The 27613-nt window shown below is 41.6% G+C and overlaps 2 protein-coding genes across 2 annotated transcripts in view; both read right to left on the reverse strand.

Annotated features, from left to right (window-relative positions):
- LOC144602078 (triokinase/FMN cyclase-like) overlaps positions 1 to 2490 on the reverse strand; it is a 47934-nt gene extending 45444 nt beyond the window's left edge. Inside the window, exon 1 of the mRNA XM_078414773.1 lies at positions 2380 to 2490. Coding sequence (XP_078270899.1) covers positions 2380 to 2385 — 6 coding nt within the window. The 5' untranslated portion in view covers positions 2386 to 2490. The remainder of the gene's footprint in view (positions 1 to 2379) is intronic.
- A 1794-nt stretch (positions 2491 to 4284) lies between these two features.
- Positions 4285 to 27613, reverse strand: part of tkfc (triokinase/FMN cyclase) — a 30994-nt gene continuing 7665 nt past the window's right edge. Inside the window, exons 5-17 of the mRNA XM_078415156.1 lie at positions 25667 to 25745; positions 23801 to 23890; positions 21486 to 21520; positions 20398 to 20482; positions 16573 to 16662; positions 14559 to 14675; positions 12363 to 12482; positions 10182 to 10319; positions 9007 to 9113; positions 6822 to 6925; positions 6293 to 6326; positions 5997 to 6086; positions 4285 to 5400 (exon numbers count right to left, since the gene is read on the reverse strand). Of these exons, the coding sequence (XP_078271282.1) occupies positions 5227 to 5400; positions 5997 to 6086; positions 6293 to 6326; positions 6822 to 6925; positions 9007 to 9113; positions 10182 to 10319; positions 12363 to 12482; positions 14559 to 14675; positions 16573 to 16662; positions 20398 to 20482; positions 21486 to 21520; positions 23801 to 23890; positions 25667 to 25745 (1263 nt within the window). The 3' untranslated portion in view covers positions 4285 to 5226. The remainder of the gene's footprint in view (positions 5401 to 5996; positions 6087 to 6292; positions 6327 to 6821; positions 6926 to 9006; positions 9114 to 10181; positions 10320 to 12362; positions 12483 to 14558; positions 14676 to 16572; positions 16663 to 20397; positions 20483 to 21485; positions 21521 to 23800; positions 23891 to 25666; positions 25746 to 27613) is intronic.

Raw genomic sequence — 27613 nt, forward strand, 5'->3', positions numbered from 1 at the left:
GGGGATGGAAGTGTAGAATGACTGGACATCCATGGTGAAGATGAGGGAGTGGGGGCCTGGGAACCGGAAGTTATCGAGGAGATGGAGAGCGTGTGAGGTGTCTTGGACGTAGGTGGGGAGGGATTTAACCAGGGGGGATAGGATGGAGTCGAGGTAGGTAGAGATAAGTTCGGTGGGGCATGAGCAGGCAGAGACAATGGGTCTGCCGGGACAGTTCTGTTTGTGGATTTTGGGTAGGAGGTAGAATCGGGGCTGGGGAACTATGAGATTGGAGGCACTGGGGGGTAGATCGTCGGAGATGATGAGGTCCGTGATGGTGCTGCTGATAAAGGTCTGGTGTTTGTCAGTGGGGTCATGGTCCAGGGATAGGTAGGAAGAGGTGTCTGGCCTCGGTCCGGTAGAGGTCAGCACGCCAGACTACCACAGCCCCTCCCTTGTCAGCGGGTTTAATGATTAAGTCCGGGTTGTTGCGGAGTGAGTGGAGGGCTGCACGTTCAGGAGGGGAGAGGTTGGAGTTCGTCAGGGGAGTGGAGAATTTGAGGCGGCTAATGTCACTGATTTTGGATGATCAGCCATGATCATATTGAATGGCGGTGCTGCCTCGAAGGGCCAAATGTTCTACTCCTGCACCTATGTTTCTATGATAAGATGTTTTCTACGGTGCATTTATGGAAGTTGGTATAGTCATTGGAGACATGCCAAATTTTGTTACAGATGACATTAGAGTTACTGGGCAGTAGTCATTGAGACCAGCATCTGCAGTTATTTTCTTATGTCACTTTATTTATCTTGGAGACTGGAATGATGAAGGTTTCCTTGAAGCAGAAGGGAAGAGTAGATTGTTGAAGTGAGAGGTTGAATTCAGTTGATTGACATACGATTTTAGAACCTGCCCAGGTATAATGTGCAAGTAGAGGTTAACTTGGCATCATGTTCAGCACAGACATTGTGGGTCGAAAAGCCTATTGTTGTGCTGTATTGTTCCATGTTCCATCCTGGTAAATCTCCTCTGCACTCTCTTCAGTGTAATCATCCTTCCTATAGTGATGACAAGAATCGCACCCAACACTGCAAATGTAGCCTAACCAGTGTTTTCTAAATTTGCAACATATTGTCATTACGATGTAAAATTATAAGCATTTCTGGCATCTGTAAATGCAGAAAATTTGAAATCCAAAAGAAACTACCAGTGATGCCATAATTTTCCACATGGTGGCCTGTTCCAATCTTCAAAGTTGAGAACACAAAGTCTGTGATTTGACACAAGTTTCAACCTTTTGTCAAAATTAAATTAAAATATTAAACCTAATCAAATAAAGTCCTAGATTTAGATCGCATACCAAATCATTATTACTGCTAAAGCATCTTCTAAACGACCTAAACCCCTACATTGGAGATGTGATTCCCCCAATTCCACAACTATATAAGTACAATCAGTTTTTGTTAATGTTTGTAATTAGTTAAAAATTTCATCTTCTTCTTTTGTCCAGGCACATAAACATGCAGGCAATGGGGGAGGGGGGGGGTTAAGGATTACGTGCAGACAGATGGAGTTCGATTATTTTGGGGTCACGGTTTGCAGACATTGTGGGTCGAAAGGCATATTAACCCGGAGAGCACTACCTCCAGATGTGGCGGTGGCAGCTTTTATTGTGCTCTCCAAAAAGACTGGAGATGACAAAAAGTGGTGGTCACTGCCCGATCCATCACGGGTACATTGAATGGCTCTATAACAGGCAGCCAGCAGCAAAGACCTTCACCACCTGGCCAGGCTCTCATTTCACTCCTGCCTTCGGGAAAAATATATAGGAGTCTGAAAACTGTCGCCACTGGGTTCAGGAAGATCTTCTTCCCAACAACCATCAGGCTCTTGAACATTGCACAACAGTAATCACAACTATGAACTGATTTCGGTTGCACAAAGAGTTTGGATATTTTTGCAATGGTATAGGGGTTATCAATTGATTTTCTGTTGTTGTTTATGTGCTATCTGTGAGTATTGTGTTCACAGACGTGTTATGCTGCTGCAAGTAAAAGTCTCATGGTTCCGTTGACGTTGTCGGTACATATGACAACACACCTAAAATTGTACAAGTGTCTGCTGAATAAAGATTCACAAGGCGATATTAAAAAAGTGGCCGGGGGGAATTTACGGTGCAAGTTGTTCGGAAGGATGCCGCGGGAATAGTGATGGGGAATTGATGCTATCTCCCCCCCCCCCCCCAAACAAAAAAAACAGTTGGAGGTGCGCGTTCGCCAGTTCACTGCCCCGTTAAGTCCGGCCCGAATGACGCCACGCTGCCTGCAGCCGACACCGGGAACCATCTGAAAAGTACCCATGGGGTTGGCCGTTCGATAACCCCACCATTTTAAGCTTACATTCATCGTTCAGACCCGGAGAACAACACAGCCAAACCGAGCCCAGCGATGACTCTGCCCCTCGCGAGGAGCGCGAGCCGCTGCTGATTTCCCGCTCGAACGCTGCGGCGGTTGGGGCTGGAACGCCGCCCCGCTCACTCTCCGCAGGGAGGGTGCGCGCAGGTGGAAGCGAGCGCTGCCCACCCAACTCAAGGCCAATTCAACAGTCGCAATGTTAAATCCGCCCATTCATGACTCCACTTTAAAAATGCATCTGAAGCCTACTCCGCTAATATCCAAGTTAAGATGCCGTGTATTCAATTACGCCGTGCAGTTTAATGCAACATTTTCGGGTGACTTTTAACTGCTTCTGAATTGATATATTCTTCTACACCTCGTGCAACTTTTGTAATTGAACATTGGTTTCACACTTGCCCTTTCTCTCTTCATATCCGTCCGTACCGCATCCATCCAAGCATACAAGTGCAACTACACAGCATGGACTACACCTAGGAAATTTGGCAATAGTTTCTTTAAAGCGATTCTCCATTTCATTCTTTTATGGGGTTGCAGAAATGTGTTGTTTTAGAGCTGAAAGCATCGAAGAATAATGTTTTGTCCACTTTTGAACTGAACCAGACAGTTAATTACTATGGTTGCAAGTGTTCTCCAGCACGGTTCACAACTTCACATTTTGCAAAAATAAAACTACCATCCATACAAGTCAATATTTTAGAGAAACGCTATGCAGCTCCAGATATATTGAGGAATTGCTCTTAACTGGCCTCAGCTGCAAGGTCTCAGCCTGCAATGTGTGACATCCACTAAATAGATACAAGTATTTATCAAAATGTCCTCAGTCAACAAATTCTCAAACCCTATCACTTAGAAAGGGAAGGGCTATAGTATATTTATGAACTGTAAGGTAGATTTAAAGTCATGCACATTACACGAGGAATATTTTGCTATTTTTCTGTGTTTTCTCCTTTACAACTTTGAAGCTGCCAACATCGGGAGGCATTTTTCCCTCACTACGACTGCATCAAATCAAGAACAGACTTCCCTTATTTGATTCTAATTCTAAAGTAACATTCCATTCTTCATCTCTTAAACACAATTCCTTGCCAGACTATGACAATTCGATAGACACAAAAGCTGGAGTAACTCAGCGGGACAGGCAGAATCTCCGGAGAGAAGGAATGGGTGGCGTTTTGGGTCGAGACCCTTCTTTAGACCCAAAACGTCACCCATTCCTTCTATCCAGAGATGCTGCCTGTCCAACTTTTTGTGTCTATCTTCAGTTTAAACCAGCACCTGCAGTTCCTTCTTATACATATGACAATTCAATGCCATCAAGTATTGGTAAGTATCATATTTGACATTTAAAAGTATTCCTCATTCTTCGCACTTCTAAACTGCTGTTGACCGGATCACTGTGCTTGAACTCATAATACCAATGAAAATTGTCAACAGCATTTACAATAATAAATGTGCTTGTGGACTAGGTCAATACACTTGCCATATGTTCATTGTCTATACTTATCTGGTAGTCATTAAGCACCTCACACTGGTGTTTAAGATAACTTAAAAGTCTTAAACAGTATGTTAAAATTGCTTACACTAATTGAACACTATTGCAAGAAATGTGAGCATTTACTATTCATGTGTTCCAGAAAGTATAATAAATATTTTTAAAGCAGGAAACATCTACCATCAGCCAATTAGATATCAGTCTAAGTAACAGAACTGTAAAGTGCAACTTTCTATTCCAAAATTTCCATTCTTATTTCGACAAAAAGAACATATCAGCCAATATTACCTTTCTTCCAACATAAGCACCACTATAGATGTAGAAGGGAATTCGATCAACAAAATAAAGTTGATTTAGATATAATCATGCCTGTTTTATCTCTCAGAAACATCCGAGGTCAAACCCACCACTGAATGAAGCAAACAAAAAGTGATATAAACAATTCATACATTTATACAAACAGGAAGTGCTGGAAATATTCAGCAGGTTAGGCAGCATTTATGGAGACAAAACAAATACTTTTTAATTTGTGCAATAGTGTGGATAAGGATAGATAGTTCAAAGCGAATATCACTGATTTTTATTATATTTCAGGTTTTCAACATCTGCATATTTAAAAAAAAATCCATTTACTGTTAAATTCATTTACACTTCTCTTCCAGAAACATCGAACTTGAAGTTATTTTCTTTCTCGTGGGATTCCGATCACTCTCGTGTTTACCCTCTATGATTCATTTTCATTCAATAAGGCAATATTCAAAACTTGGTTCCAATTCCCACAATGATCTTGATACCCCAAGTGTAAAGAATGTTCCTACATCTTTCCACAAAAGTATATTTTATGTCAAACCTGGGTCTTGCTCGCTGCCGACCTATGTAACTACAAAGCTTCACAGGGACATTACTGCTTAGCTTCTCTCGAAGACAGCAATTAGCCTTGACAGCAATTAGCCCAGGATTAGTTACACAAATGTGCAGCAGTAAATCTGTCCTTAAAGTGCAGTAATGATGCTCCTTTAAGGTTCACAAGCACTGTCACACCAATGCAATATAAAACCAGCCTCCAGTGGCACAAGAAGACACAGCCAATTGTACCCCATGCAATGCCATGGTAGCTATAGTAATCAGGGGCGAGATAATTTCTAGTCAAGGATGTGAATTAAGTACAAATAATTAATCAATAAAGAAATATACTGATTTAATTAATTGTACAAAGAGGGCTATTTTAAGCTTCTTCCATGTATTATACATTTAATCATAATGAGGCAATGAAATTAGAAATCTCAAGCAAAAAGCTTGCATTTACAAATACAGACTTCACAATCTTAAACAAAACTTCATTCTTGATTTTTTTGAGTGGGCTGTTCAAGAGCAGTTAAGATGGCTTTTAAAATGGCTGCAGAAGCCACAGCACCAGGATCAGGTCGGGTGAGTTGGGCTGAAGAGATGTAGCTTGCCCGACCTGCTTTTGCCTTCATGTTTTTGGTGGATTCTGCAGCTGCTTCAGTTTTCTGGAGACAGAAAGAAGAAATAAAAAGTAAACAGTATTCATTTCGCAAAGCCGTATCAACTATACTGTTTAACTGACTGTTGGGATTAGTGTAACTGGCCTGTATCAAACTGCATACAGAAAATCTAGTATTCCATACATCATGTACTGTGTTGATACCTGGTTTACCTGTTTACATTTGTAATTACTTACTTTGTGTCAGATATATGAACATCAGGGACAATTATATTATTCCACCATGGAGCAAGGCAAAGATATTCGAAATAAACTTCAACAAGTTTTATTACATCCTTTCAGGACATACATTAGATGCAGATTATTGCAATACAAGGTATCAGAGAGGAGAATGAAAGAGAGAGAGAGCAAAAGCAAGAGAAAGAGAAAAAAACATTCTTTAATTTCTGATAATGGGAATTTAGTTTAAAGAATAATCTCTCTCATTTTACCCAAGACTGTGTCAGCAGGCCAGTCATATGTAAAAAATGTCAATAGATCCAAATAAACCTTTATCTGACTTCTTTGTTCTCCAACAGGTGAACTGAACAGGAACTGATACTTGCTTCCCTAACATGCATTAGAGAACAGGTTGTTTCTTACCTGCACTGCCTCAGCCAAGACTTGCATTTCATTGCCACTTTCATCTGTCATATTACGTAGTTCATCTGCAGCAGCACAGAGCGAGTCAAGCTAGCAGAGAGGGCAAAAAGTAGCATCATTTAGAATTCATGCCTGCACTACGATGCTTCAGCTAACAGTTAAACTTACGACATCCCTTCAAATTAATGCAAGATGAACAGCTGAGATTAAATAATTTTCTAGTTTCCTAAAATGTTCGATTTTCGTCGACATTTCCATTAAATTGAACGTGTTCAAGCATGAATGGCAGAACTCACCATGGTTCTGTCTCCTGGTTCTGCACCTCCATACCTGTGCAGAAATACAATATTAGACTTTTTTGACAAGTATTATTGTTATTTTCTACCCTTAAACAATATTTTCAATGCATTTTGAAGATTTATTCGGAATCTCTGTTTTCAGCTTTATTTCTATTCTGAAAAACATTACAAAGTTTAACTATACTATTTAATAAATAATATCTCATTCAATTAGGATGTAACTGCATCCAGAAAAATGAAGGTAGCTCACACACAACCAATTATTTTATTCCATTCATAATTTTTAAGATTATTATTTAATGCCATTGATTACAGGCAATTGAGTTATGATAAATTGTCTTCAATTATCTGCAGATTCTGAATTTCCAGATTATTTATATTCCCCTGCTACTATCTTGTTCTCTGGTGTACATTTATTCCGTCATAAAACATAAATATCCCATACATGTTCTCTTTACTCACTTTCCATATCCACCTTTCACAAAGTTTATGTTTTGTTTCCCAGCACGACTCTGTACAAACTAACCTTTTTATTGCTCTAATCCCAGAATCCAAAGCTGCTGACCAGGCAGAGGGATTGTTGTTGGTTTTTAGACTTGGTGCTGCTGCAATCAAGAAAATACTGTACAGCTACAACAGAAAGGGTATCTCATTATAGATATAGTTCCAAATCAATTTTAAAATACTGAAAATTAGAAAAGTGTGAACTCAGTCTTATGGTGTGGAATGAAATGATCTCTTTAATTGGGTGAAATTAATAAGCCACTCATTAACTAACATTAATTTTCCAAAACAGTGGAAAAAGATGTGCAGTTTCTCAATATCCCAAACACAACTACTAGAACAAGTTTTAATATTATTTCTTTATTAACAACAGTTCTCAAATAATTCAAAAATCTGCCCATTATTGATCATTTATCACTTCATCCAGTAGAAGGCATATGAACATCAAGGGCTTTTCAATACAACGTATTTATCCATTCTCAGGGTCAAGAAGCCTATTTGTTCTTGGGCTTGCACAAGAGGAAGTTTTCTTCCTACTGGGTCTTCACCTTACAGAAGGGCTAGTCCAAATCCCAGAAGATCATCTGCATTTATGAAGGCATGAGATGAGCTGCCTGTGTTAGATTTTGAGAATATGTTGAAAGATAAAATGGCGGATAATTCATGGTTAGCATTTAATCTTTTTTAAATGCCTGTTTCTGAAAAAATATATACCCTTCGGGCCAAAAAAACCCCCCAGGAAAAGTGATTCACGTAGCCAACAAGAGAAATTAAAGTATAAAATCCAAGGAAGAAGCTTATAGAGTTGCCAGAAATAGCATATTTCTGAGGACTGGGAGCATTTTAGGATTCAGAAGCTAACCACAAAACTGTTTTTTTTAAAAGGGCAAGATTACAGCATAGGAATAGACTGATGAGAAACAAAAATGACTTAAAAGAATATATAAAGACATATAAAGGAAAGGATTAGCAGGGGCAAGTGTAAGTCCACGTGCAAAGGGACAACATCATTTAAAATGGAGAATTAGAAAATATCAAAGAAATTAAATAATTCCTTTGCATCTGTATTCATGCAATAAAACACAATCAAATACAATAGGGAATAAACAGCCGTACAAGAAGTGGATGAAACTATGTATTAAGCACAAAATTATAATAGAGAAATTGGCTAGCTTGAAAGCTGATAAATTCCAAGAACATGTTGATTTATATGTACAGAGTTTGAAAGAAGTGGCTTTAGTGACTGAATAATCCGATTATTATATTCCAAACCTATAGATTCTGGAATTGTTCCTGTAGAATGGAGGGTAGCCAATTTAACCCTGTTAATTAAGAAACATGGAAGAGAGAAGACAGGGAACTATCCACCTGCTGTCAAAATGTCAGTAGGAAACAAAATACTTAAATCGATAATGACAAATGTACGAATAGAACATTTGAAAAGAATAAAATGACAGGAGAGTCAACATGGATTTAAGAATATGTCTGGCTAATCTGCTGTTAGTAAAATAAGGGGAAAAATAAAATCAATAACTGGTGTGTACTTAGATTTTCAGAAGGTTCCATACAGGATGTTGGTCAACAAGATTAGAGAGCACAGAATTGGGAATTATAGAATGAGAGAGATTGAGAATTGGTTATGGGACAGAAAACAAATATTGGGAATAAACAAATCAATATAAATTTGTCATCTTGTAATTCAGACGGGCAACAAACTAACCAAAACATCATCAGTTGCCATACAATCAAAAGTCTTGATAACTCAGATATATTTAACTGTTCCTATGCTATTAGCTAAAGTGAAACCCTGAAAAATGCTTGATATTTAATGGAATGCAATCAACATGTTAACTTCTGCAAGCCTGATTGTTGTAGAAAGGAAACCAGAATAGTCAAGATTTTTCTCTCTGTGGAAGGAAAACATTGCTACAGTGATGATGCTGTTGTCAGGTTTAGATTGCAAAATAGGACTGCAGGAGAAACACTGGGATCGTGTGTTCATAAATCTAGAATGAATAGTTGAATTATAAAGATTTTTCATCTTTACATATTTTAATCTGCCATAGGTGTGGCTGTATTACTTGATTTATTGACTGCAAACAAATTATTAAATCACTGGGCTTTTATCTTAACCTCAGGGCATATTTTGCTACTTCATCTTTTTCCTTCATTTACTGGTTAGAAATCAAATTAAGATTTGGACTTACCGCTCCTGAAGTCCCACCCATTTGGTCTCGAATCACTTTACCTAGACGCAAAAGGAGCTTATAACCATTGCCAGGAACTGCATCTGATGTCAGGAACTCCTTAATGGCTGTAAGTAATAAAGATACTCAGATACTACCTTGAAATAGTCTCAAGTAGCTCAATACCTTTTGGACATTAAAAAAAACATTAATTCAGTAAACACACACAATTGATGAACTGAGGTTCAGTGGCACCCAGAAATGTGCGGTGATGTCAAACAGCATCCAATACATATTATGGCATGAGTTGTGCAAAATTCCATTGTTCCCACCCGTTGGCACAACTCACTCACATGGTATCAGGAATTCACAAGATATTTGAATAAACACACAAATGAAAAGCTTTCAACACAATTTGGTTCACGACATAGAATCAAGTACATGGATCATTCTCTTGCATTTCCATAAGATTTTTACGGATAATGTCTGAAAAAGGGTCCTGACTGAAATGACACTTATCCGTGTTCTCAAGTGATGCTGCCTGACCCACTGAATTACTCCAGCACTGTGTGTCTTTTTTTGTAAACTAAGTTTCTAAATACTTATTCTGTGGTTTATTTCCACCCTCAATTTTATTAAGACAGCTCTTTTTGCCCATCCATGGGCAAAGCTTTACCTTGCTCATTACTCATGACATCTTCATGTTCTCTCAAAAGAGGGCCATGTTTTACGTTGTTTTGTCCACCATCTCACTAAATGAACTAGCTTAGTTGCATAATCATCCCAAGCCCATTGATAAACAAGATTTCCTCCTCTTAATGCAAATAGATTTAAATTGTCTCTCTTGTAGCAAGATATTCTATATCTTCATCTCAATGTACTCTGACCTGACTTATCTTCATTGATATTGATCACTCAATCCATTTAATTCCCCTTTATCACAGAAACTACGCTAGGACCCTAATTGTAGATGTGAATGGAGGGACTGAATGACATTATGTACAATTATCTTTCTGAATGAGTAAATGAGAGCAATCATTCTGTCAACAGATAAATAACTGAGTCATCTCTTTAGCATGGTTTAAAATTAGACGATGGTACAAATTATTGACTTTTGGTCAACATTCAACTAGTACTAACAATTTTGAACTATGTTTTCCCTAAATTTCCAGAGTTATGTTATTTTAGTAACTAACCATAAGCTGCTCTTGCGTGTGTACTGCCACAGTCACCATCTCCTGCTTCTCGATCCAGTTCATTCAGTTCCTCTTCCATTTGAAGCAAAGTGGTGGAAACCATATCCAGGACTGAACGCACCTTATCCACAAAAGGACCTGTAAATCAGTTTTAATTAAGTGCTTCACTAACATTCTGGAAATGAAAATGAACCGCTCCACCTTAATGGAAGGCATTGAAAAATTTAATTACCAATTTTAAGTCATCTACATTTGAATAGAAAATGATGTCAATACGAACAATGAACAATAGACAATAGAACAATTATTGCTTCTCACCACAATTTCTGACTGACCTACTCAGTATTTCTCACATTTTCTGTTATTACTTCAGATTTCCATCCATAGTATAGGAGACCTTTAAAACCAGGCCAGACTGTTGTAGTGAGAGGTTGGACATGCCTGCTAAAATTCCAGGCAGTTGGTCCATGTAAGTTTTAAGAATCAGCTAGGTACCCCATCGTATGTTTTCTGAGGGTTTTTCACCATCGTGAAGGAACTTCTGACATCGGTCCAAAAGACTTAGATCACAGCACCGACAGTGGAGGGGTAAGAAGGTATATCAATGAAGCGATCATGAAAGCAATGAGCTCATCAGGTAATGATACATCATTGTCACTAGAGCCCACGTGATTTCACCTGAAAGGAAGTAATGACATGCAAGCCACAGATGCTAAATGTATGCCTGATCCTCCGGTTTAGACCAAAAGATTCTTTGGCCTTCTCAAAGTCGAAGATGGACTTCTTTTATGATTTTGTATTTCCAAACTTGAATGCCGGAAATCTGGTCCTCAGTAGATTGCGGACGTCTTAGTTAATAACAGACTTCTGGTTAGGGAACACAGATAGTCTTGGTGGCAATATACTCCTCCACATATTTCCTTATGAAGTCAGTAACAACCGCAGTGTATTTCTTCAGATCTGTTGCCGAGTCCTTAAACATTGCCCAGTCCACCAATGCCAAGTATCTGACTCAAGGGAAAGAGTAATAATTTAGTCCGATGGCTCCAAAATAAAAATGTATTCATTGTTAAAATAGGCCACTAATTCCCAAAAGAATGTGAAGTTACATAGTTGTTTGATGGCGAATTATTTATCTTATCACAGTAAAAACATAATTCACATGTATCAAAGCTTAAGGACACATCAATTGTATCTTGAAAAATTCATTAATTTGTCATACCCATGTTACTTAATTTGAATTAAGTAAATATATTACACTATTCGTTTTTTACTTCGTTTCATGTATCATCTACCAGGTGGTGCCGCAATGGCAGCCTCGCCTACAGTCTGTCTGTCCTTTTCTTGTTATTTTTAATGAGTTTTAAACGTCTGTGTTAATGTTCCCTGGTTTGTTTTATGTGGGGGATGGGGGAGGGGGTCGGGAGAAACTTTTTTCAATCTCTTACCTTGCCGGAGATGCGATTGTTTTCCAGATCGTATCTCTGATTGCTCTGCGGCCTAACATCATGGAGCTGGAGGCCTTGCCTGGGATTGACTTTGAGCCCCCACTTGGCGTGGACCTACCATCTGAGCATGTGATTTCTTGCCTGGATCGATGCTCCAACCGCGACCTGTGGACTTTAACATCAAGGAGCTCGCAGTCTCGGGTTGAGACTGAAGTCGGGAGCTTCAAGCTGCATGAGGTTCGATAGCCCCGACCCGGGGTAGATCGCCCGACGCGGGGGAGCTGAGATCCCCCCCCCCCAACCCGATGCAGGAGCTTGATCTCCCCGACAAGGAAGGCCTGCTGCCGGCTAAGGGAGTCAAGATTGTCCCGTCAAGGTTAGAGGCCCCCGGCCGCTGGAGAACAAAGAAGGGAGAGATTGAACTTTTTTTCGCCTTCCATCACAGTGAGGAATGCGGAGGAATCACTGTGGTGGATGTTCACGTTAAAATGTATTTTGTGTGTCCTGGTGCTTTTTATTGTTATGAATGTATGGCAAATGAAATTCCTTGTATGTTGCAAAACATACTTGGCTAATAAAGTATTATTATAAATTGTGATATTGTGTAATCACTCTTGCCAATTATTCAACTTTGTTATTGACATAGGTTATCTATATTTTTTCAGTCATTACTGACTTATTTTGTATTGTATTGTACAGGTACATTTTCACACTCCATACAAACAACACCTACCTGACCCAGGAGTTTCATCTGTATCCTCATGTTCCAAATTAGGGATATTTACAGTCCTGGATCTTTGTGCCAAACTTCGTTTTGAGACATTAGGCCATCCAGGAGCTGAAGTGTATGCATCTGTAGGAGCAGAATAGTGTATGTCACGCATGTCTCCCCTCTACTTCTGTTCAAACTCTCACTCATCCCCCTCCCCCCCCCCCAAACAGACATGGATAGAGGTCCATTGGCTCACATTTCACCCCACCCTCTGCATCCAACATCTCATCCACTGACATTTTCATCACCTCCAATGTGATGGCAACAGTTACTTCTTCCCACCTCCACCCTTTTCCGCCTCCTGCAGAGACTGTTCCCTCTGCAAATTATTTGGTTCACTCATCCCTTCCCACCCAAAGCATGCCCTCCCCAAGCACTTTCCTCTGCAACCACAAGAGATATAACACCTGTCCCTATACCTTCCCCCTTCATCTCCAACCAGGGACCCAGCAGTCTTTCCAGGTGAGACAGAGGTTAACGTACATCTCTACTGTAGCATCCAATGTTCCCGCCATGGCCTCCTGTATATCGGCGCGACCAAGCATAGGCTCTGCAACTGTTTCGCTGAATACTTACACTTGGTCTGCCAAGGCCTTATGTATCTCCCAGCTGCTAACCATTTTAACTCCCATTCCCATATGGACCTTTCTGTCCCGGGTCGCCTCCATTGACAGAGTGAGGCCACATGCAAACTGGAGAAACGGCATCTCATATTCTACTGGGTAGCTTACAACCTACAGTATGAACATTGAATTCTCCAATTTTAGGTAACCTCTAACAACCCGCACGCCTCATTTTTCTTCCCAACACCCCCTCTCCTGTGCTCCACCTAGACTGGCACCTATTTCCCCCCTCTCCATACATTCCTTCATATGACTTCACAATTCGCAATTCTTCAATCATTTTGTCTCAGACGGTTTTTAAATCAATGGCCTTTGTTGACCATCGGCCTATCAAAACCACCCCACCCCCACTCGCTTGTGTTTATTTATTACCTGCCACGCTTTGTCTAGCCCCTCCCTACTTTTGCCGAGTTTTCTTCTCCCCCCAACCCCAATCAGTTTGAAGAAGGGTCTCAAAACGAAATATCACCTATCCATGTTCTCCAGAGATGCTGCCTGAACCGCTGAGTTACTCCAGCACTCTGTGTCTATTTTTTTGACATTAAACAAACTTTGTTCACTGCATGCTACAGTAGGGTCTGAATCAAGGTGTAAAGATTATTAAATGGTGAGAAATGTGGTAAGCTTTTGAAAAAAGTCCAATGTTCATGATCAGAGCCTTTTAAAAATTGAGGCATGTGAGAAAAAACAACTATTAATGTTGCCTTCGAAAACGCAGCAATTACATTTCTAATCAAAAGAGAGACACGGGTTTATTTCCACCATACTCAGTGCAGGTAAGTCTGACTGTTCGCTGACCATTGGCAATGATGGACAAAGAGGCCAGTAACACAGGACACATATTTTCACTTCTTAATTACAAAATAGACAGTATGAATGACTGAAGAAAGGAAATGTTCAAGATGGCAGACATAGAACAATATCATAAGAAAATAACTGCAGATGCTGGTACAAATCGATTTATTCACAAAATGCTGGAGTAACTCAGCAGGTCGGGCAGCATCTCGGGCAGCATCTCTCCCGAGATGCTGCCCGACCTGCTGAGTTACTCCAGCATTTTGTGAATAGAACAATATCATGGTGCTCAGGCAAGAAGATGGTGCACCAAAATTAGGAACATATCCCCAAATTCTATATTGTGTTGAAAAAAATGTGTGATGTAGTTGAACTAGTCTGGACATCAGGACATTGATATTTCTAGATGGAATCTTTGCCACGCCTCTCAGGTGCTGGACTACCTATACTAAGTAGAGTAACCCATCCCCAGGATTTCCGACAGGTTAATGTCCTGTTGAGCATTGAAGGCCTGCTCCCAAAACTCTGACTGTAGAACAGCATGCCCAATCTATAGAACATATACCCTGGGAACTGTACCCTGTAACAATACCCTGGAAGAAAAGGGTTCGGTAGAATCAACTTGCCTTTACCTGATATCTACCCCACCTAAAATAATTTCAAAAGAGGGTTTGGAACTCAGTATACTATGGAGAAGAATTACCATTCCTTTGTGACTGTTCTCACCCAAAACACTCACCCAGGATTTGCAGTAGCTCCGTATCAACATGCATCAGAGTCAGAGAAGTTCCTCCCATTTCTAAGGCTGTCATAAATGATCCAACATAAGCCCTTTCAATAATGAACTCCTTACTCTCTGAGAAACAAAAATCAAGAGAAATCATGTAAGTCATTATCATTCCACATTATCATAACTGTTTAAAGAATCCACTTGATAAAAGACCTCCATTACAAAACATAGATTCATTCTGGAAAGAGATAAAGATAGCAGAGAACAAAAGTGAATCAGTGGCAGGAATGTATCTCAATGAATTTGGTAGTTACTGAGGACTGAGATGGTGTCATAAGTTAGAACGTGCATTTTCACTACTTAGGACTGGATATGAATCTAATAGACATTAAAAATGACTGACGAGGGAAAAGTATGACCAAATGTGGGAGAACTTGAGGATTATTGAACAAATTTAGGTAAAAGTATCATTAAGAAGAATCGTGATGCATGGGCGGGAGTAACAGATCAAGAGTGAAAGTGAAAGTGCAGAAGCAAAGGAGTACGAGTGTGCGTGAGAATGTGCAAATTCAAGTATCAGAAAGGCAGAAAAAGAGAGGGACTTGGAAAAGGGAATCCACAACAGACTTCGATCTCCTGCTACCTCACATGCAGTTTTAGCAGACTAATTATCATCTTTATTTTGATCACTTGTCTCAACTTTCATCTTCAATGTTCTGACACATACCATTCAACGTGCTTTTGGAGCGACTAGGCTTGTATACACTGGAATTTAGAAGGATGAGAGGGGATCTTATCGAAACGTATAAGATTATTAAGAGGTTGGACACGTTAGAGGCAGGAAACATGTTCCCAATGTTGGGGGAGTCCAGAACCAGGGGCCACAGTTTAAGAATAAGGGGTAGGCCATTTAGAACGGAGATGAGGAAAAAGGTTTGTTACCCAGAGAGTTTTGAATCTGTGGAATTCTCTGCCTCAGAAGGCAGTGGAGGTCAATTCTCTGGATGCTTTCAAGAGAGAGTTAGACAGAGCTCTTAAAGATAGCGGAGTCAAGGGATATGGGGAGAAGGCAGGAACGGGGTACTGATTGTGCATGATCAGCCATGATCACAGTAAATGGCGGTGCTGGTGCGAAGGGCCGAATGGCCTACTCCTGCACCTATTGCCTATTGTCCATTATGTCATTGTGATGAAAATGTGATATTACCTCAACACCTTCATGTGATACTAAATTCTACCCATGCTTTGCTTCTTTATTCTCAAATGGATTTGCTGATGACTATAATACATTTTTGGCCACTAGATTTTGACTACCGGACAAATGAAAATATCCATGGTTATCAATCCCATAATTGTTTTAAGGAAACCAATATTGTCTTTGTTAATTGTTTATCAGAACCTTCCCAGTGCCCATAAACACTTTTTCATAAAACAAGGCTGTTTCATAATACAAGGCTGTTACCCAAAACTTTAAACAAAATAACATAAATACAATTTCCCCATTTTTCAGTTCTATTCTTCTTGAAAGGAACTATCATGTTTCTTGTATTTCTCTGGTTTGTTATTTGCGTTGGTACTTTTGATACTTTTTGAATGAGCACAACTATATACTTTTTTTCTCTCCATTATATGAGATCTTTCCAAGACCTCCATTGTCCTCCAAACAAAATATATAATCTCATATTTATTGTACTGAACATTATATGCCTATTCTTCAAGTGTATGAATACCATCTTGTACTGTCTTAGTCTTAATCATAATAATGCGAACAATGGAGTGTCCTCTCCAAACCTTGCAATTGTACTTACATTTGCTAAGTACAAGTAGTTAATGTAAATAACAAACAGTTGTCCAAATATCAGGTCTAACACCACTTGCTACTGTTGACTAGTCGAAATAACTACATTCGGACCATACTCAATGGTTTCTCTTTGATATCTAGCTTGCTAATTGTTATTATTTTAGTTCATTGAGTCCTCTTATTTTAACCTTGAATTTTGGCTGAAAATCCTTTTAAACTCACCCAGATACTGAATTGAAGAATTGGCCACAATATTCAATTCCAAGCAGGATAACCCACCAAGGTTGTTCACAATCAGCACAATACGATCTCCTGGAGGCACAGAATAAAATGAAATTCAGTAAAAAAGTATAAAGGGCCTGTCCCACTGAGGCGATTTTTTAGGTGACTGTCGAAGACTGTCAGAGTCGTAGCAGGTTGCCGAAAAACTGGCGACTGGACCCCCCTACGACAATATCTACGACGAGCTACAACAACGTACCCACTTAGTCGATGGCAAGCTCCCGACAACCAGCGACCCAATCGTTGCGACTTAGGACGTCCACCTATGACGACACCTACAACAACCTACAACCACACAGGCAACAACCTACGACAACTGAAGTCAACCTACATCCACCCGCAACAAGCTACGACAAGCTACGATCCTGTCGGCGACAAATGAAGACAATTCACATCATTTTGGCCTCCAAAACAATGGAATCACCCAGTTTCCCTATAAAAGGGGGTGTAGGGTAGGGTTTCCAATCACTGCATCATGACTACCATGGAGCAACATCAGAGGGCATTGCTCTCACAAAAAGAAGCCCTGCTGCTTGCAGTGGCCCTCATGCTTATAGATCAGCAAGACAGTAGGACAAGAAGAATGGGGAAGAAGCCCAAGAAGAGGTCTGTGTGGTTGAAGCTTTTGTCCCTGAAGAGACCCAAGTTGGGCCAGTATGACAACCTGATAACTGAGCTCCAGCAAGAAGATGAGACTGCCTTCATAAACTTCACTAGGCTCCCCCCTGAGCTGTTTTATGAGCCGAGGACATGGGTGGGCCCTCTCCTGGAGAAAAAGGAGAGACCTTCATGAGGAAGCCATTGAAACCAGGCCTGCGCCTAGCCATCACCCTCCACTACCTGGCATCAGAAGACTCCTACAAGAGCCTCTCCTACAGCTTTCTTGTGGCCCACAACACCATCAGCAAGGTTGTCCGAGAGACCTGTGAGGCCATCATCAATGTTTATGAAGATGAAGTCATGCATTCCCCTAGTGCACCAGATGAGTGGAAGAGAGTGACGCAGGGCTTTGATATCAGATGGAACTTCCAGAACACATGGGGGGGAGTGGACGGCAAGCATGTGGCCATCAGGTGTCCACCCAATGGAGGTTCGATGTACTTCAACTACAAGAAGTTCCATTCCATCATACTCATGGCTGTGGTGGATGCAAACTACCACTTCCTGTTTGTGGATGTGGGCACACCTGGCAGTGTCGCGGATGGTGGGTTCTGGAGAGAGACCTCCCTTGGGGAAGCACTGGAAGAGCAGGATTTCCCAATCCAGAACCTCTGCCAGGAGAAGACAACCCTGACATCCCATCCACAGTGGTTGGTGATGACGCCTTCCCACTCAGGTCATGGATGATGAAGCTATACCCTCACAGACAGGTGTCAAGGGAGCAGAGGATCTTCAACTACAGGCTGTCCAGGGCTAGGAGGGTCGTGGAAAATGCCTTTGGCATCCTCGCCAGCACATTCAGATGCTTGCTGACTACGATGGAGCAGGAGCGCAAGAATGTGGAGACCATTGTCTACGCAGCATGTGTCCTCCACAACCTGATCCGTACCAGAAGTGCAGCAGCAGCAGCCATGGTGGAGGGTGACCGATTGGACAACCAGACAGGCAAAATCACACCAGGCTCAAGGATAACTGGAGGACAGGCTGCACCGATGGTAGGACTGGACATATTGCCAGGAAACACCTCCAACAAGAGAGCCAAGGACTAGAGAGACCATCTCTGCACACTACAACTCTGAACTAGACAGTGTACCATGGCAGAACGACATGATCTGAAGACCAGCAGCAAACAGCCCACACCACAAACAGAAGTCCACCACTCCAGGAAGAGAGCCCACAACAGACCACAAGAAAAGCCACTATTCAGGGCCACCCACATTCTCCCAAGAGTTTAATTTTCAATGCAGTACAATGCTTGTATTTGTGTTTGTTTTATTGATCAAAATATATGAAAAGAGTTTGCTTTTCAATGCAGTGCAATGCTTGTGTTTGTTTTATTGATCAAAATATATGAAATTAAAACATTTGAAACTGATGCCATGAGACACTACTCTGAAATACAATATCTTCATACATCAATGGAATTCACCGAAGTCAGCACCGGCGACAACCTACGTCACCTGGTGACAACCTACGACAGCACCAACGTCAGGAGACGTCAAGCTTCGCTCATTGGCGTCAAACCCACTGCCGCCAATTTTTTTTCTACATTCTGAAAATCCAGCGGCAACCAGAAAGATGCTACGACTCTTTGGGCAACTGAAGAGACTATTTACAACCATCCAGGCGACACCCCGGCAACCATGTGGCGACAGCCTAGTCGTCTGTAGTCGCCTAAAACATCGCCTAAGTGGGACAGGGGTTACAGGTTCAGCTGAAACTTGTGAAGCAAAGGCTGTTGAAGACACAAATAGCTACAGATGCTGAAATTTTGAGTAAAACAAAGCACTGGAGTAACTCAGCAGGTCAGGCAGCATCTCTGGAAGATATGGAAAGGCAATGTTTTGAGTCAGGACACTTCTTCAGACTCCAGACCTTTGTTATAATCAGGACAATAAAATTAATGTGAAAGCATGAAGCAAAGAGAAATGAAGTCCTGGACAGGGAATTTAGGGAGTTAGGTGAAAAGTTCAAAAAACAGAACCACCTAGGTGATAATCTCAGTGAGACCAGCAATAGGAAAATAGTAGTTAAATGCTGGACCAAGGAGCAAGTGCAGGAGGAAGGGCTTCAGGTACATGGATCACCGGACTTGCCCTTGGCAGGTTTGACCTATCCAAGGAGGACAGGTTGCATCTCAACTGGAGGGGAATGAACATCCTTGCAGGGATGTTTGCTCGTGCTGCTTGGGGAGATTTCAATTAGCTTGGCAGGACAGTGGTGGGGGGTGGAAACCAGAGTAGCTGGTCATAGAGTCAGAGAGTTGTACAGCACAGAAACAGGCTCTTCAACCCAAATGAATAACGCTGACCAAGTTACTAACCAAGCAGGTCCCACTTGCCTGCATTGTCCCTTATCCCTCCAAAGTTTTTGTATCCATGACTAAAGTGCCTTTTAAATGTCACAATCGTACCCACTGCAATTCCTCTGGCAGCTCTGTCCATATACAAACATCTCCTATGCGTGGAAAAAGTTGCCTCTCCTATCCCTTTTAAATGTTTTAACATTTTAACCTTTACATCAGCCTGATGTCTGTATCAGCTAATATATCTGTCCACTTCCCTTGCTAATAAATTTTATATTTTGAATCAAAATGTGGCTGGGAGCAAATATTTAGCTGCAATTAGCCTGATTCTATGATGCATCTACTCAGAATCAGTGATTCTTACGTTTAACACACTAGATAGTTAGGCTGCTAGGAGTTTTCAGAAACATCTGATTAGTTACCAATTTTTTCTGGGTTGAGATGATGTTCCTTGGTGACATCCACATTTTTCAGCGGTGATGAACATGACGAAAATCGTAGAAACAAGGAATTGCAGATGCTGATATACAAAAAAACCCACGCAAAGGGCTGAATTAACTCAGCGAGTCAGGCAGCATCTCTGGAGGACATGGACAGGTGATGTTTTGAGTCGGACAGAAGAAAGGTATCGACTTGAAATGCCACCTGTCCATGTCGACTAGAGATGCTGCTTGGCCCGCTGAGTTACTCCAGCATTTGTATATTTTTTCATGAGAGAATTCACTGTTAGTTTCATGAAGAATACATCAAGGGTTAGCACAGACTAGCTGTTCCTTAATCAAGAATGAAGGAGTACTTACCTGCTTGCAAACTGAGATGAGACTCATTAGAGGGATTCAGCATGTGATTAATTATCTTTTGTACAACTTCATCAGCTGATACCATCTGCACGAAGAGATAACAAATGATCATCATAATAATCTGAGGAATTGAGCGAAGTGTCATTGACATCACAAAAACAAGATGAGGGGGAATTTGAAAGGGACAAGAGAAGAGTAATGATAATATGGAAAAGACAACCTAAATCGCATATTGCATAGCCCCTCAAATAACATTGTAATAACATTAATTAATTTTATTGGATTAATGATCCTGGATTAAACATTAATCTTGATCATCCAAACAGAAAAATCATCAAAACTGTGTCATGGGCTGTAGAGTCGCATTGGATTAACATACCATCCAAAGGATGTGACCTCTGGCAATGCAGAACACCCGTGGCATTACACTTGGCACCATCAACCTTAATTAGTCCTTAGGTTTCAAGAACATTTTGATTCTACAACTTTCTAACTCAAAGTGCTCTTGCTGAGTCACAGCTGCCTATTAGAAGTATATGAATAGTTCCATGTTATTAAATAAAGTCTAATGATTTTGGTAAACCTCACTAATAACACTATGCTAACCCAATAATGAAGGAACATGGAGAATCCCAGAATCTGCATCACTCAAAACATTTAAAGGTAGATAAGCAGAAGCAAGTCATCTGCTAAGTCATTATGAAGAGATGCTGTTACACAGTGTAGGTAAAGTGATGAACAGTTTTGTTCTTGTTGTAATAGGTAAGGAGAGGTATTTTACAGTAATTATTTTATCCCTTCTAATTTACACCATTGATCAGAAATGAGGCTACCATCCCTGAATATATTTCACTAGTTAAAATGGAGACACAAGGAACTGTAGATGCTGGAATCTTGAATAAAACACAATGTGCTGGAATGACTCAGTGGGTCAGGCAGCATCTGTGGAGGGAATGGATAAGCAACATTTTGGGTCAGGATCCTTCTTCAGAGCCCTGAGACTCAAGGCACCCAACCTGAAACGTTGCCTATCCATTCCTTCCACAAATCACTCCTGCTCTTTGTGCTTAACTAATTAAAGCTCCTACCTTTATCCGCTCAATGCCAGCTTCTCCATGGATACCTAAACAAAAAAGGATTGTGCAGAGTCAAGGTACATTACAAAAAATGAAATTCTATTTGATAAATCTATTAGATTTGTTTGCATTGTAATTAGCAGATTTAGATAAGGCAAAACAACGAATGTGGACTTTCAGAAGCCTTCAACATGGTGCAACCCAAAAGACCAGGAAATAAAATTAGATACATAAACATAAACTGAGGATTAATTAGCGGACAGAAAATAAAGAATGAAATTAAAGGAATCAAGTTTGCATTGGCAGGCTCTGGCCATCAATGTACTGCAGGGAACAGTCCTGCAGCCTTAGCTGTTGAGAAATTTGGAGAAAGGATTGAGAATATTACCAAATGATACCAAGATCAGTGGTCATCTGGGATGCAAAGATATGGGCAAGGGTATGACAGATTGATTAGTAAGACTGGCTGTTACAATCCCTGATGTTTTGCACTACAATTGACTTGCATGGTGTTGTTCTTGGGGATGATCCCTAGGTGATGTTGCTACCATTCAGACACATCTTCAGTTGTGTACCTCAACGTCACTGGGTGTTTTTGGCCTTTTATCACAAGACACCCTCAGTCGAGGCAGGCCCACCGCAGGGTGATCGGACCTGGGTGTGTGTCTCATGGTTAGCCTCTAGATGGTCACGTGGCAGCCCAGACAGCATCTCTTCTTTTCAGCCACAGCCAGTGACTGCTCCGTTCGGCGGCATTGGCAAGTTCTTTGGTTGCCCTCCTTTGGGCCTGCCCTCTAACTCCTACTTCCCTCAGGAGCCTTGCAGTGGAACTGGCTACAAAGCCCCTGCACCCCACCTCCACTGGACGCACTCTTACACTCCAACCTCACCCCTCTGCCTCTACTGCAAGGTTGGAATATCTCAGCCTTTTCCTTTCATATGCCACATCCACGCCTCCTCCCAGGGGACCATCAGCTCAATGATGAAAACGCGCCGACAGGAGTTGGACCAGAGGACGAGGTCTGGTCGCAGGTTGGTAGCTGCGATTTCAACTGGAAAGGAAAGTCTCTGGCCGAGGTCAACACGCATTTCCCAGTCCCTGTATGCGTTCAGTGAGCATGAATTGAGAGGCAAGGGGTTAGTCCTCCGTTTCTCTCCTTCCCGGATGTAGGATGGTATTTGCCGAAATGTCATCTGGGCATTGAGAGGCAATGGTTGGTGGTAACTCTCTTGCACTCGAGTTCAGTTGCCAAACACCTCAGCACCTGGTTGTGTCACCAGGTGTATCTGCCTTGTATTAGGCTGGTCTTACAACCGACTAGGATGTGCTTAAGGTTTGCTGGAACTGCACACAGGGGGCAGGCTGGATCCTCTCCCAACGAAAGATTTAGGTTTGTGGGACCGGGAAGGATGTCATATGTGGCTCTGATAATAAAGCTCAACATATTTGACTCCATGCTCCATAGCTCACTCCATGTGATCTTCCTCCTCTCAACGCCATCCCACCTCATCCAGCGGTCTTGCAGGATAGAATGATTCCTGGAAAAATGCAAGATCACCCACTTTTGCTGAATTAGTAGGAAAAAAAGATGTTGGCATTCAGGGGTGCTTAGTTTTCCTTGGGAAAGTTAATATGCAGGTGAACCAAGTAAATATGAAGGCATAGGTATGACACCTCTCAACCCTCAGAAAGATATACTGATGGTAATTGCTGGAACAAAAGGTTTGCTGTTTGAGGAGAGATTATGCAGACGAGTCCTGTATGCTTTCTTATTGAAGGGTGCAAATTTCATAAGGGCTTAAAAGGAAAAATATGATGTTGATGTTTCCCTGGTGAGAATCTAGAATTGGGCATTTGGAAATGTCTGCATGAAAAAGGTAATGAATCCTTGGAATTCTCTATCTGAGGGGACCATGGTAACTGATAGATTTTTAGGTATTAAGGGGATCAAGGGATATGGGATCAGTGCACAAAAGTGACGCAGAAGAGAAAGATCATCGATAATCTAATTGAATAGTGGAGCACCATCAGGTAATGAATGACTTACGTATTTTACATTTGTTTAGCATTAACTATCTGGGTTAACCTCCAAGCTCAGTATTTCAGGAAGACATTTCTTGGAATCATGCCGAGCTATGTTTACGGTATTACAGTACACACCAAATTTCACCAATGTTGGTGTCCTGAATTTACTTCCAGAAACTATTCAGAGATGGTGGGTGTGGAAGGATGCAAGGCATAGATGATTAGCTGTAATGGTGCTGTTAATCTCAGGTGAAATAGAGGAGGATTAAACAAAAGCTGTGTTCTTTGAATAAGTTCTTACCCAGTCCAAGTTCCAATTCATCTGGTTCCAAGTGGAAGGTTGGCCCAGATCCAGGGACGCTACAAGGTGACAAACAGATTCCCATTGTACCTGAGGAGAATAAAGACAACCTTATTAGTTTTGCAGCTGCCTTGAATCTCTTGGCACATTTGATCTTCTAATTCCTGTTGACTATTTGGGGACCTAAATTACACACAAAACAAGGTGATCACCCCCATTTTATTGTTCTGCTCCATCCATTTTGCCTCACTGGGCGAACCATCAGTAACGTCATCACAGACTACTGCTGTGACATTCCACCAAATCCCCCTCTTCTATTTCCCCCACCTCTATCTCTTATGCAGCATCTGTACCTTGGAGCATTAATCTCCCAGTCTTGTCCCTCTCTCAGCCAGGTTTCCATAACGGCTACAACAAGCCAGTCACATGTTCCATGCCCATCATGCCTCTTGCATTGAAATAAATGCAACTCAACCCAATAGTCCTTTCTCACTCCCAGCCATTCTGTCCACTGAAATTTATTTCATCACCTTCCATACTGACATCCAGCCTCTCACCTGCCTCAGTCCAGCGTTAGATCCCCCCCCCCCCCCCTACCAATCTGGTTTAAACCCACCTGTATAGCACCAGCAAACCTACCTGCCAGGATATTGGTTTGCCTCCAGTTTAGGTACAACCCATCTCTCTTGTACAGGTCCAGAAGCAATCCCAATGCTCCAAAAATCTGAATCCCTGCCCCTTGCATCAACGCCTCGGCCATGCATCATCTGTCCTATCTTCCACGCAATGCCTCAGAGCCAGGTTCAGTGCCACAGACCAGACTGCACCTGCTGCTCACCCCCAACAAATCATTCTCCCCAACATCCAAAGGGGTATACCTGTTTTGAAAGGTAATGGCCACAGGGGTCACCTGCACTCTCTATCAACACCCTTTCTTCATGGTCACCCAGCTATTCTCTTCCTATATATTTGGAATTACCACCTCGCTCTCACTCCTATTTATGAAGCTCATTCTCCTGGATGATCCCAAGGTCATCCAGCTGCATTTCCCTAATGCTGTCTTTAAGAAGCTGCACCTGGACACGATTCCCACAGGTGTAGTCATCAGGGACACCAGCAGTTTCCCCAACTTCCCACATGCTGCAGGAGGAGCACTGCACCAGTCTACCTGACATCACTATTGCACAAAAACAAAGAGGAAATAAAAAGCACAACAAATGACACACAAGAAACAGCAGATTGTACCTTTACCTTCCGGCCGGTCTCTTGACCTGAAGCCTTGCACTTGCCCTCCACACTTGCCCTCCACACTTGCCCTCCACACTTGCCCTCCACACTTGCCCTCCACACTTGCCCTCCACACTTGCCCTCCACACTTGCCCTCCACACCGCCTCTGTCCCAATACCGCCGCTCCGCTACACCCTGCCTTCTTTCTATTGGCTGCTCTATTATCCAACAGATGCCTTTTGAAATCTCGCACTGCTCTGTTCTGCAAAGATACATAATCTCATTCATCTATCGGGCAGCTGATGCAATCTGATTGTTTTCTTAGGGCCCCTCAGACTTCTGCAATCCCACAAAAAAGCTTTCTAAACTGCGCAAAACGCAATCTACTGCAGGAACTCAGTGAGTCGTGCAGCATCGGCAGAGGGAAATGGACAGGCGACATTTTGTGCCGAGACCTTGCAGCTGGAGAAACATTATTCGTAGTAGTAGTTGAAGTAAAACAAAAACCTGAAAAAAATACCAGAAAATGTTTGAAATTCTCAGAAGTCAGGCAAAATTTGCAGAGATTGGTCATTCTCATGAAACATCATTGCCTTGAAATATTCACTGTTTCTACAACCTGCATAGTTTCCACTTACCTAATTTACTTAAAGTGGCATTCAGTTTCGCTACAATTTCATTCAATGACTTTCCCATTTGAGACATGGCTCCAGCTATCTGTCAACAGCAAAGATAGGTCAATAAAACAAAAGTAAGAACCAGCATGGAGTTAGTTTAGTTTATTGTCATGGTTACTGAGTTACAGTGAAAAGCTTTTGTTGCTTGTGAACCAGTCAGTGGAAAGATAATACACGATTACAAACGAGCCATAGAAGAATTGTCTTCATTCTTTTATTATTCAGTTAATTTTCATTGCTCCTTCCCATTCACTGAATGACTAGCCTTTCCACTTCCAGTGTTTACTGGCTTCCATTACATACTCTATGCTCATTTTGCCTCTTATTATCTGGCTGCTATAATACTGCTCTCTTAGCACCATTTGCAATACCAATGTCACTGATTGCTGCCTATGTACAGTAATCTTGCAAGAGTTAATATTTAAAAATACTATTCAAAAACTATAACCCCTGCCAGCTACTTTAAAAATTGTTCTGAGAGAGGAATAGAATCCTGCCTGTTACAACGGACTGGAGTAGAAACAGAAATTGGATAGGCGAGTTACCTTCTTAATGTTTTTATCAAATACTAATTACACATGTAAAATAGGGTGTGTATCTGTCTTCTGGTCCAACTCCTGTCAGCGTGTTTTCATCATTGAGCTGATGGTCCCCTGGGAGGAGGCTGTGGACGAGGCATATGAAAGGAAAAGGCTGAGTTATTCCAACCTTGCAGTAGAGGCAGAGGAGCGAGTTTGGAGTGTAAGAGTGCGTCCAGTGGAGGTGGGGTGCAGGTGCTTTGTAGTCAGTTCCACCGCAAGGCTCCCGAGGGAAGTAGGAGTCAGAGGGCAGGCCCAAAGGAGGGCAATCAAAGAACTTGCCAATGCCGCAGAATGGAGTAGTCACTGGTTGTGGCTGAAAAGAAGAGAGATGCTGTCTGGGCTGCCATATGACCATCTAGAGGCTAACCATAAGACACACATCCAGGTCGGATCACCCTGCGGTGGGCCTGCCTCGACTGAGGGTGTCTTGTGATAAAAGGCCAAAACACCCAGTGACGTTGAGGGACATTGAGGTACACAACTGAAGATGTGTCTGAATGGTAGCAACATCACCTAGTGATCATCCCCAAGAACAACACCAGTCAATTGTCGTGTAAAACTTTAGGGATTGTAACAGCTAGTCCTTCTAATCAATCTAATTACGCAAGTAAAATAGGGTGTGGATCTGTGGAAGAAACTGTCCACCAAATCAGTGGCTGGGCAGCAAAGTTGTGCCCAGATACCATGCATTAGTACTGAAACTAAAGGCAACTATTGGATTACAACAACTACTGCTTGCACTTCCGTAATAAGCCATCCCAAGGATCTTCACATGAATGTTATCAATCAGAAATTGATAGCAAGACTACAGAAGGACATATTCGGGTAGTTTTTAAAGGAATGCCTCAGAGGAAGAAAGAAGTAGAAAGTTGAAGAAATTTGGGGATGGAATTCCAGAGCTCAGGGTCTAATGAGCTGTTGGTGCAGCTAACAAAGGTAGAGTTATCAACTTCATCTTTCTTCTTAGAGGCAGTGAGCAAACATTGAGCTCCTCACAGTGTCTATGGTGTGGCATAGTGTTTGTGTCATTAAATGAATAGACAAGAGCTTTAGACCAATGATCCAGACATGTGTGACTATTCCGCACAATTATGGAAGACGCAAGTTTTTCAGATTTTTTAGATTTAGAGATACAGCGCAGAAACAGGCCCTTTGGCTCACCGGGTCCGCGCCGCCCAGCGATCCCCGCACATTAACACTATCCTACACCCACTAGGGACAATTTTTTTTTACATTTGCACAGCCAATTACAAACCTGTACGTCTTTGGAGTGTGGGAGGAAACCGAAGATCTCGGAGAAAACCCACGCAGGTCACGGGGAGAAAGT

Source organism: Rhinoraja longicauda, chromosome 18 (assembly GCF_053455715.1).
Source record: "Rhinoraja longicauda isolate Sanriku21f chromosome 18, sRhiLon1.1, whole genome shotgun sequence".
Taxonomy (NCBI): domain Eukaryota; kingdom Metazoa; phylum Chordata; class Chondrichthyes; order Rajiformes; family Arhynchobatidae; genus Rhinoraja; species Rhinoraja longicauda.